At 34.1% G+C, this 12186-nt stretch overlaps 1 protein-coding gene across 1 annotated transcript in view; it reads left to right on the top strand.

Annotated features, from left to right (window-relative positions):
• NRD1 (nardilysin (N-arginine dibasic convertase)) overlaps positions 1 to 12186 on the top strand; it is an 87912-nt gene that overhangs the window by 59887 nt on the left and 15839 nt on the right. Inside the window, exons 12-18 of the mRNA XM_008580559.1 lie at positions 843 to 920; positions 2372 to 2492; positions 2574 to 2632; positions 3059 to 3113; positions 8504 to 8608; positions 10370 to 10493; positions 11028 to 11114. Of these exons, the coding sequence (XP_008578781.1) occupies positions 843 to 920; positions 2372 to 2492; positions 2574 to 2632; positions 3059 to 3113; positions 8504 to 8608; positions 10370 to 10493; positions 11028 to 11114 (629 nt within the window). The remainder of the gene's footprint in view (positions 1 to 842; positions 921 to 2371; positions 2493 to 2573; positions 2633 to 3058; positions 3114 to 8503; positions 8609 to 10369; positions 10494 to 11027; positions 11115 to 12186) is intronic.

The following is a 12186-nucleotide window of genomic DNA, read 5'->3' as shown; positions in this document are numbered from 1 at the left end:
GGCTCGGTGTTGTCCGCACCACACTCAGCCAGTGAGCTCACCGGCCATCCCTTATACAGGATCTGAACCTGCGGCCTTGGCACTATACACTCTCACGAGTGAGCCACGGGGCTGGCCCTCTAATTAGATTTTCTAACTCAGTTTTTCTGTATATCTTTGTTTTGGTAGGAATACATTTCCAAAATTATAGTAGAAGCCAGTGGGAGAAGACAATTTGAGTAACATATAAACAACTACTGAGACTATTACATTATTAGATGATAAAGCATTTTCACATCTGTGACTGCATTTGCATGATGAGTAAGAAGTTAGGCAAATGAAGAGAAAAAGAAAAATACAGTGCGGTGTGTAGTCTCTTGCTCAAGGTCATGATTTATTTAAAGGAAAAACTAAAATTATAACCTAGATTTTCTGACCCTTAGAGAAACACATTTCTCTTTATCACAGAGCCTGATGCAGTACTGAAAGCTTTTATAAACAAAGAGTGATTCATATCTGTATTAGGCTCTAAAATGATAAAGAATCTATATTATTTCCATTTTGGGTGAAACAGAAATTAAAGATTTTATCATGAAAGCAAGTTTGGTGTTCAAGAAAAAAAGTAATAGCCTTCAATTTTTGAATGATTACATTCATTCAGTGATTTCAGATGAAGAAGTTATATTTTACTATATTTTCTCTTTTTATCTCGCTGCTATTAAATTACAATTTCATTCTTAGTGGATTTATGTGAGAATAAAATTATAATTGTATTATCAAGTATTATAGTCTTAGAAGTACGATTTTCTGGTGAATTTATACCTTGATTTTTTGGATTTCTGACCTTAAAAATTTTCTGAAAGGGTGAAACCACTTCATTATATCTCCTGGCTGGTTGGACATGAAGGCAAAGGCAGCATTCTTTCTTACCTTAGAAAAAAGTAAGTATTCAGTTAATAAGTATTTTCAGTGTAGCAATCTCTGAAAAATAGTGGACAATAAACGTTATATAATGCATTCTTTTGCTTTAGGTGCCAGGAAGCCTAGAATAAAATTTACTGCTTAATTATAGTCATCTTAATAACCGGTTAATAAGTATTTTCAGTGTAGCAATCTCTGAAAAATAGTGGACAATAAACGTTATATAATACATTCTTTTGCTTTAGGTGCCAGGAAGCCTAGAATAAAATTTACTGCTTAATTATAGTCATCTTAATAACCTAGATTATTTTAATGGCCATATTATATTTGTGTATTTCCTTGTGAACTACCTTTTACCCCTTTTGGAAGCTAATGTACACAAAATTTAAAAAATCATAAATGAAACTAATAGATTCCAGAATTGCATAAAAAGGTTAGCTGTAATCAAGAATTCAGATTTGACTCAATAGTGAAGAAGTCAGTTGTTTAAATGCTGTGTATCTCCAGGCTTTCCCAACTCAAAAGGTGGACTTCAGTGAAAACCTTACTGAGCAGATAGATAAATCATAATAAATATGTGAGACTGTAAATAGTATATGTAGCCATGTTAGCAGAATGTCTCCTAGTGCAGTTAAGTACTTAAGTCACCTATAGCCAAATAATAGAATATAACTTTAGAATTAGGACCAATGCATTAAAGCAATTCCTTGTTTGATTTTTATATATGCTAATTATTTGAGAGTGGAAACTTAAGTACTTTGAGACGCTGATGTGTACTACAAGAGTCAAAGAAAGCTGAGAGGCAAAGTTATTATAAAAGAATAAACGATACTGGGTACATATACTCCTTTCACAACATATGTAATATGCTTTGAGATGTGCACAACCATTTTATCTCACAGAACTTTATTAAAATATCAAGTTCTTCATTCTGGTGTCCTCCTCCCTTATTTTAGGTTTTCAGGATTATTCTAGTCAGGAAAAAATAAAGTTTCATTGCTTCTTTGTTATGCAACCAAAGTAGGTTAATGATAGTCTCAAAAAGCTCACTTGACTTTCTAAAGAGGGATGTCTTTGAAGTGTTGTAAGGCTTCTCAGGAGACAAAAATAGTAGTGAAATACCTCCCAGCAACCATAATTTTAATATTTTGTATTGTTCTCTGCAACAAGAATTGCTTTGGCTTTATAAAACTTTTCCTGTTTTACTGTATTGAAGTATCTACTGGTATTTCTATTAAACAAGTAAAGACAGCTATTTTTCTTTCAGTGATTCCTAATTGTACTATAATTCTTTGGGAGGCCTTATGCTTTTAAAATTTGTACTTTTAATCTTACTATTGGAAAGTATATGTTTGTATCAAAGACTGAGATTCTCAAATTTTACACAGAAAGCCTATTTTGTTAATTTGAAGTATTTGTAGACTGTCAGTCCAGAGATGTACTGACAGGATTAATTTTTTCCCAACCATAGGTGCTGGGCTCTTGCACTGTTTGGTGGAAATGGTGAGACAGGATTTGAGCAAAATTCTACTTATTCAGTGTTCAGCATTTCTATTACATTGACTGATGAGGGTTATGAACATTTCTATGAGGTAAATAATTAAAATGGAGTTGTTTTTCTTTTATATAGATATCACTTTATGCAAAAGACTAATAAGATGTTTTGTTTTCAGGTTGCTCATACTGTCTTTCAGTATTTAAAAATGCTTCAGAAGTTAGGCCCAGAAAAAAGGTAATACATACTTATTAGAATGAGGCCAGGAGTCAATCCTAGTACATTTTAGCCTTCAGGCTGTCAGTAGACTTGCTTTAGTCATGCCTTGATGGTTTTTCAGGCCTTTCTTACTCTTTTCCTTTACTGGCTTCATATCCTCATCCCTCTACATGTGAGTGTACACTAAGGTTTTACATTTATGTGGCCAGTCCCTTTATTTATGTATTTATTTTCAGTGATTTTATTTATTGTTGTTATTATTATTATTCTTTTAACATTTACTTGTACATATTTGTGGGGTACAATGTGTTGTTTCAATACATGCATATACTGCACAATGATTCACTTAGGGTAGATAGTCCCTTTATCTTTATGCTTCTCTTGTTGGTGATTCTAATGAGAAATTTTAATATATCTTCTAATTATAGTTTTCTTCTTTCATAGAATTTTTGAAGAGATTCAGAAAATTGAGGATAATGAATTTCATTACCAAGAACAGGTACTGGAAGTCAAATTCTTTTTGAATGTTATCTGTGACCGAGTTGAAACTAGTGTGGCCATTGTTCCTCTTTTCAGAAGTGTCACTGGAGTTTTAATTCTGCTACTCTCTGTCATGTGAGTCTGAAGATGGCCTTGAGGCTATCTAAAAATTAACTCTTGTGTTTTTGAGTATTTATATTGAGTAACAGTGAGAGGATTAGGCAGATATGTAAGTTATGTTGTGTGGCAATCATTTATCTGGGTAGTCATCTATCTGTCTATCCCTTTGATAAACATGCATGGAGAGCTTGCTATGGTATTTGATATTTTGGGATTTCAGATACTGTGAAGACATTCTACAAGGTAATCTATAGTAATTACCATGTATAATGTTAGAAATACTATGCTTTGGGATTTCAGAGAAAGGAGAGCATTTTGCTTGATTGAAATAGGATCAGGTAAGGCCTCACGGATGTGGTAAATTTGAATTGAGTTTAGCATGAAAAAATAAGGTTTGGTTACATTCTAGGAAATCAGAGACACATAAGTAAGGAAGTCTGGGGTACTGTGAAAAAGTTAATTATCCTGTTTGTCTGTAGGATAAGGGATATGAAAGGAAGGTATTATATAAGGCTGAAAGGTAAAGAGTATAGAGTAGAGAATCAGAGACACATAAGTAAGGAAGTCTGGGGTACTGTGAAAAAGTTAATTATCCTGTTTGTAGGATAAGGGATATGAAAGGAAGGTATTATATAAGGCTGAAAGGTAAAGAGTATAGAGTAGAAGTTTGTTTTTTTTAACCTCTTTTGTGCCTTGGATTCCTTTGGAAGTCTGCTGAATCCTGTGGACCCCTCCGCAGAATAATACTTCATCCTCTTAACTTTTTAAACTGTCAGAAAAATTGTTATATTAGTACATTTATCACTGGTATATTCCTTACCTAGATTCACCAATTGTTAATATTTTGTCATATTTTCTTTTTTCTCTCTCTCCTAATAGAGAGCGAGAGAGTGTGTGTGTATTTTTTCCCTGAACCATTTGAGAATTACAGATATCATAATACTTTATACTTCACCTTCCATAATTTTTAGCATGTATCTGCTACAAAGGCATTCTTTTGCATAACCTCAATATAGTTGTCACAGTTGGGAAATTTAACATCGAAATAATACTGTTAATTTATATATAATCTATAGAATAGTGTTTTTAAATACATAAAATTAAGTACAGTAGTTTACAATGAAACATTGAAATAAAGTATTCAAAATAGTACAAAATAGTAATATGTCTCTTTATTAATATATTAAATAACAAGGTCTAGTGGTAGGTCTAATAATCTTCACAATTTTTAAGTAGCAATGAGTATACATGATGTTTGGAGGTATCTGCAATAAGTATGTTGTGATTTCTAATGGTGATAGTTATAGATATTGTAAATACTACTGTTTTGTTGCCCATATTCATAATTCTATAAAAAGCAAAATTAGAGATTAATGAATATAAATATGTAATTTCTTCCCAATCAAATTTATGGATCCTCCTGAATTTGTCCACTGACATCTTGTGGGGGATGCCTGTGGACCCTAGACTTTTTTTTTTCTTTGGCGGTAGGCCGGTAGAGGAATCTGAAATGTGGACCCTAGATTAAAGAGCTCCTGATTTACAACCAGTTCAGAGAGCATCTTGAAAGCTGGCTTTTTGGATCATCACCAGAACTATTCCCTGAGTATTTTTTATAAGTAGGGAAGACTTATGTACATGAGGGGAAGATCGCAAAAAGTGTAAGTTTCCAGTTGCTGTTGACTTCTATGTAATGTCCTCTATATCCTTGAAAAGAAGTTGTTTGAATTTGAAATAACTTATTCTGTGAAAACAGAAAGGCTGCCCTGACTCGTATTGGCCATAAAAGTGTCCTATAGACACTCTTCCCTATAAATAGATTGGTATGCATAGAACCCTCAAATCCTACTATCTACACATTACCAGGAGTGATTTTGTTCAGTCTCCTCATCAGCTAAGGTGGCAACACGTGGCCTAGAACTGTGGCAGGGAAGAAGTGGGAGTAAGAGTTGTGAACTTCAACTATAAGTGTAAAGGTGATACCCAGTTTCCTTTTTTCTGGGATAGGCTTTTGAGCATTGGTTGAATAAATGACATTTTCTCTTTGCCTCTTCAGTTCCTTCTTAGCAAGACATTTCAAGATTTTTTTAATGCCATCTCCCCATTTTGTAGCTTTTCATTTTTTTAATCTTTGTTAGTATTTATGAATACTTGATTTAAAAACATGAGCCCAAAATATCTTAGATTAAAACCTAACACTGCAAAATTAGAATAAATCAGAAAAAACTATTTCTCTGCATGAACTGCCAAACTAACTCAAGCAGGTCAGATTATTTGTTTTTAGGTTTATACATTTTTGTTTTAAGCAAAATTGGGATGTCTCCTCTTCAGACATTTTTCTAGTCTGCATTGATAAAGGCAAATAGGAATGCCTTTTTCAAATTATTCAAACTATACTTTTTTTTTAAATTAAGAAATTTTAAAAACTTTAAAAAATTTTACACAGGAACTCGGACTCAGTATGTCTTTCATAAATCAACTATTTAAACAAGAGTATGATGAGAAATTGTTTTATTAATTAAGTACAGTTGACCCTTGAACAGCACAGGTTTGAACTGTTTGGGTCCATTTATATGTGGATTTTTTTCAGTGTATTTCAATGTTTTTTAAATGTATTTCCTCTTTCTAATGATTTTCTTAACATTTTCTTTTCTCTAGCTTCCTTTATTGTCAGAATATAGTGTGTTATACCTATCACATACAAAATATGTGTTAACTGTTTATGTTATTGGTAAGGCTTCGGGTCAGCAGTAGGTAAGGAATCAAAAATTATATGCAGATTTTGGACTGAGCAGAGGGGTGGGCTCTCCTAACTCCCTAACCCCTGCATTGTTCAATGGTCAACTGTACTTTTCTGTAGGCAGATAAACAGTAGCAATATGTAACAATTGATAATGGAAGGCAGTTAGAGTTTGTAGTAAACAACCATAAAAAGTGACTTGTTGGAGATTTAACAAGTGTTGGAGAGAATGTGGAAAAATTGGAACCCTCATACACTGCTGGTGGGAATGGTACAGCTGCATTGGAAGACAGTTTGCCAGTTCCTTAAAAAGCTAAACACAGAGTTACCATTTGAACCAGCAATTTCACTATTAGGCATACACTTAAGAGAATTGAAAAAAAGTCTGGCTGGTTAGCTTAGTTGGTTAGAGCGTGATGCTGATTAACACCAAAGTCAAGAGTTCAGATCCCTGTACCAGAAAGCCACCAAAAAAAAAAAAGATTAAAAAAACAAAAAAAAGGATTTAAAAAAAAAAAGTGAATTGAAAACATATGTCCACACAAAGCCTTGTACATAAGTATTCATAGGAGAAAATGCCAAAATAATTTTCTCATAAGCCTGTTTTGTCCTTGAAGTAATATTTTGTCTTTGAAACAATATTTGCTTGCTACGCTAGTCTGGCCTCTAATCACTACTTGCCTTTTTGGCTTCTGTAACCAAGCTTAGCTTGCTTATCTGCCTACACCACATGAATTCCGAAAACTGAAACTTACTGATATGCTAGCCTTGTAAATGTGTCACCTATAAAAACTTTGTAAGACCTGAGCTCGAGGTCCAGATTTCCAAGCATTAGCTTGTCTGGGCTCACCGGCATAATAAGTACCTGGCTTTCCAACCTGAGTATCAGTCGCTTCTTGCCAACTCCATTTCCACAACAATAGCAACATTATTCATTACAGTCAAAGGGCAGAAACAACTGAAATGTCTATAAACCGATGATTGGATAAATAAAACATATTATGGAATATTATATTATTATAATAATATTGTGGAATATTATTCAGTCATAAAAGAATGATTTATGCTATAACATGGATGAACCTTGAGACATTATGCTAAGTGAAAGAAGCCAGGCACAAAATTTAACATATTATATGGGTTCATTTATTTGAAATACCCAGAATAAGTAAATTCATAGAGACGTAACAGACTAATGGCTGTCAGGGACTGAGGGGAGTGAGTCGTGAGGAGCAACTGCCTAATGGGTATGAATTTTCCTTTTGGGGTGATGAAAGTGTTCTGGAACTAGATAGTGGTGATGGTTGCACAACTTTGTGAATATACTAAAAGCAACTAAATTGTACACTTTAAAAGGGTGAATTTTATGGTATGTGAATTTTATCTTCAAAAAAATTAAAAGATAACATTTAAGTGTTTTTTCCCCAGTATTTTCTCTATTGCCTTGGCATCAAAGATCTGTTTTTCAGCCATAGTCCTTGGTGTTATTCATAGGAAATACTTTCAGTCACTCAATTTTATACCATACTGATTAGAGCAATTAAGTTATAAGTAAATAGCTGGTGAAGATAACTGATTAAAAAAATTAGAATATAGTGAGAGTCATCATTTTAAACAATAAATAGCACTGTAGTGACTAGTCAACTTGATGATTCAGGAATGTTTCCTGAAATAGGGTAGAAAAAGCTAGCAGTGAATCTTTCCTTACTTTTTCCTTATTTTATTTTTTATGTGAAAATGTAGGAGATAACATATACCTATGGTCTCTAATTTTATGTACGCATGTCTCATTTCCCCTCCATGAATGCAGTAACCTTCACTTGTATTCTGTCTTCCATTAGATGAGAAAAAACCCACATTGTCCAGTAAAGGACTGGCAGTGCAGTGTTTTGGGAAGAGTATGCAGATAACATTAGGAGACCAGAATTCTAATGTCTGCTTTGTCTGTCACTCACTGTGTGACCTTGAGAGTGTCACCTAATCAATCCTTATTGTAAAATGTGGGAATGGAACCACTTGCTATCTGAAGGACCTGTCATTTTTAAGTTTCTGGGTATCAGGGTGCTCGTTAAATACTTGAATTGATTGTATTTCCATTTCATGGGGCAGAGAACTTAGAGTGATGCTTTTAGTTTGAAACTGAGATAGTGTCCTGATTAATATAACTTCTTATCTCAACACTTTTACCTAATGACACTCACATTTTGATTTCCTCATTGGTTTGATTGATGATTACAAATAGTTTTTTGGTGATAGTGCTATAGTGATAGGTTCCCTTTCTTTATTGACCTCACAGTCATGTAGGGCACTTCACAGGTAAACAAGCATTTATAGTTCAGTGTGGTAATTGTTCTGAACTTAAAAGGTAGTAGCTCCAGCTGTTTTCTTAGAATTCTGAGCATCCGATACTTAAGCTGCAATTATATCTGGTTATATCTGTTCGGAAGCTTTTGGTTTTATTGTTAAAAAAAGAGAGTATTTGTATGTTGTGGCAAATTAAGGATCATAATGGAGAGGTTCTGGTGTGAAATAATTTTACCTCTTTACAGACAGATCCAGTTGAGTATGTGGAAAACATGTGTGAAAACATGCAACTGTATCCACTGCAGGACTTTCTCACTGGAGACCAGCTTCTTTTTGAATACAAACCAGAAGTAAGGAGGTTTCCACTTCTAAAACTTAGTTTTAGGAAAAGAGGAGGGTGAGAAACTACAGAGATGTACTTAACAGCTGTTGGAACGGAGAAAACTTGGTTATATTTAATCAGGATTTTTGTTTGTTTAAATAAAAGAAATATCAATAGTTATGTGGATAGTTTTTCATGATTCTTTTACATGATTATATTTTAGTATGAAAGGAGAAAATCAAGTCTTCTTCTGTACTATTTTTACAGCTTTTCATGTGTTGAAACATCTATTAAAATAGTTAAAGCAGTTCCTAAGAATTATATGGTTTAGTTGGTAAACATGCTTAAAGAGTTGTCTAGTTTATGTTTTAATTCAATTGGAGACTCAGAACAATTAAATTTTTAATCATTTTGAAAATATTTGTAAGAAAAATATATGATTCTCTTGATTAGAAACATATGACTTATAGGTAATATTATATAAAAATAAATAGTTGGTCAGGGTCATTCCTCCATTACTGGGGAATAAGTCATTTTCCTTTATATATTTTGCTATATAGGGTAGCAGTAGTTAACCAGGGGTAATTTTGCTGCCCAGGGAACATTTATCAGTATATGAAGACATTTTGGTTTTCACAGCTTGGGGGTAGAGGGTGGGGTGCTCCTGAAATCTAGTGGGTGGAAGCCAGAGATACTGCTAAATATCCTATACAGAGGACAGCACCCTATAACAAAGAATTATCTGGCTCAAGATGTTAATAGTGCTGAGGCTGAGAAACTTTGGCAAATGGTATTCCAAAATTACTAGTTTTAAAGAGGATAGGGAAAGGTAAAGAAGAAGTTAACAACTACACATTCTTACCTTCTGCCTAGGATGGTTATGCCCAGGGGCCCCTGTATTTTTTTCTGAACCACCAGTTGTTTTTTCTCAAAGATATGGTGTTTGAATGGTACTTAGGTTGCAAATTAACCCACAAAATCCTGTGTACAGTCCTTATCATATCTGGAGAATTATTGAAGGAGGTTCTACACTGGCATCATTTTACTGATTCTTGAGTATTGAAGTGGTATAAAACATAGCTGTTAGGGCATAGTCTCTCGAATCATGTACAAACTTGGTTAGAACTCCACTTTTGCCACTTTTTGCTGTATTGTGCTGTGCAAATTCCATAGTCTTTAACCTAAGCAAATTACTTAACCTTTAACCTCTGAAGCAGAGTGTTATTTTCTGTAAAATGGGTATACTTCAGGATTATTTTTAGGATTAAATGAAATAACGTATGTTAAACACTTCCTGGCACGTAGTAAGAGCTTAGTAAATGATAGCTATTTTTACTGCTGGTGCTGTTAATATGTGGGATTTGAGATGAGCATGGTTTAAAGCATTATCAAAAAACATATTTGGGGCCGAGCCCATGGCACACTCGGGAGAGTGCGGCACTGGGAGCGCAGGAGTGCTCCCGCCGCAGGTTCGGATCCTATATAGGGATGGCTGCCAGTGCGCTCATTGGCTGAGCGTGGTGCGGCCGGTCTCAAAAAAAAAAGGACAAAAAAACCCCCCATATTTGATATTTGTCAATCATACCTGAATAAAGCTGAAAAAAAGTTTTTGAAACTAATAAAGCTTTGTAACTTATAGTGTTTGTGGAGTAGAGTAATAGTTTCATGAGCATCAAGATTCTAGGATTTTGGGGTGTCTAACAATGTGACTTTGCCCTTTTCTTTTTTTAACAGAGATGTATTAGGTTAAAATTGTTATTGTATTTGTCTCTCCCCATCCCCCAATTAGGTCATTGCTGAAGCCCTTCATCAGTTAGTTCCTCAAAAAGCAAATCTTGTTCTACTGTCTGGTGCTAATGAAGGAAAATGTGACCTCAAGGAGAAATGGTTTGGGACTCAGTATAGTATAGAAGGTAACATTTGAACATTGGTCCTACATTTAGGTATATCTTGTCTCACCTGGGAATTTTTATTCGATAATTTTTCTGATGGTTCTTGTGGAGAAAAGGTTATAATTTTTAAAAAGTTCACTTTGAAGTGAAGCATACTACTTTGCAAGAACTTATTTTTCTGCTGTGTTTATATTAGTTAGTGAAAAAATCCTTTTGTCTTTGTATTTTGGGGGCAGAGTTTTAACTTCACTTTAGAAAAGTGTTTCTCAACTTCACTGTGCATGCGCATCACCTGGAGATCTTATTAAAATATGTATTCGATTTAGTGGGTCTGGGTAGGGCTTGAGATTCTGCATTTGTAACAATCTCCCAGGCAATCCCAGTGCTGCTGGGACCACACTTTGAGTGTCTAGATTCTAGAATGCCTGGATATGTCAGTCACAGTATTCCTGAGAAAGGAGAATTGATTTGTAGAGGCCAGCTGATGACTGGCTTGTTAAGAGAATTCTGAACATTGTGTTGTTTATTGAATCAGTTTGTTTTTCCTTTCTACAGATGTTGAAAACTCTTGGGCCGAACTCTGGAAGAGTAATTTTGAATTAAATCCAGATCTTCATCTTCCAGCTGAAAACAAGTACATAGGTCAGCAAAATAGCTATCATTATAAATAATATATCCATTTACTAATAAACAAAATGCACCTGTATAGTACATTATGTTTTACAAAGTACCATATGAATTTGTATTTGAGATTCCCAATAACATCCTGGAGCAAGCATTACTATTTTCTTACTTCTCTGAATGAGAAAACTGAGGTTCAGAAAGGCAAAGTGATTTGTCCAAGACTATTCAGTGGGCAAATGGAGAAACTAGGACTTAAACACAGATCTTGGAGCTCTCTGAAGTTTATGCTTTTTATTGTACATCATAGCTGATCCTTTCACATCAGTTTCCTTAGAAATTTTCATTATTTTGTCAAGATGTTCTACTGTTTTTCCAACTGCAGTTTGCATCCCGTTTAGGTTATGAAATCAATGTAATGGGTTGTGAAGTCAGTTTAATGAGCTGTGAAAACATTAAAAAATCAATTAGAATGGGATATAGTAAAATATTTTATTGAATATAGGAAGAGAATTATTTCAAGAACTTATGTTCCAGATAGGTAATATATATGTATATCTGTCAGCTAGCTTGCAGTGGAAAATACATTTCCAGCTGTGAGTTGTGGTAAAAAAAAATTTGAATGCTACTGATCCTATGTCAAAGGATTTATAGTTGTTTATGATTTACTCAGAACGTCTTATTTCCTAGCAATTCCACTCCTAGTTATACCAAAAGAATAGAAAACACGTACTCAGACAAATATATATACATGCATGTTCATAGCAGCACTATTCATAATAGCCAAAAGATGGAAACAGCTCAAATGTTCCTCAGTGGATGAGTAGATAAACAAATTGTGGTGTATACATACTTTAGAATATTACTCAGTCATAAAAAGAAATAAAGTCCTGACAGATTCTATAATGTTGATGAATCTTGAAAACGTCATGCCAAGTGAAAGAAGCTAGACACAGAAGGTTACATATTGTATGAGTCCATTAATATGAAGTATCCAGAATAGGTAAATCCATAGAGACAGAACATAGACTGATGGTTGCTAGGGGTTAGGGGAGTAGGGAATGGGGAATGACTCCTTAATGACTATGGGGTT

Source organism: Galeopterus variegatus, unplaced genomic scaffold (assembly GCF_000696425.1).
Source record: "Galeopterus variegatus unplaced genomic scaffold, G_variegatus-3.0.2 Scaffold6, whole genome shotgun sequence".
In the NCBI taxonomy this organism is placed as follows: Eukaryota; Metazoa; Chordata; class Mammalia; order Dermoptera; family Cynocephalidae; genus Galeopterus; species Galeopterus variegatus.
This window is presented reverse-complemented; position numbering and strand designations above follow the sequence as displayed.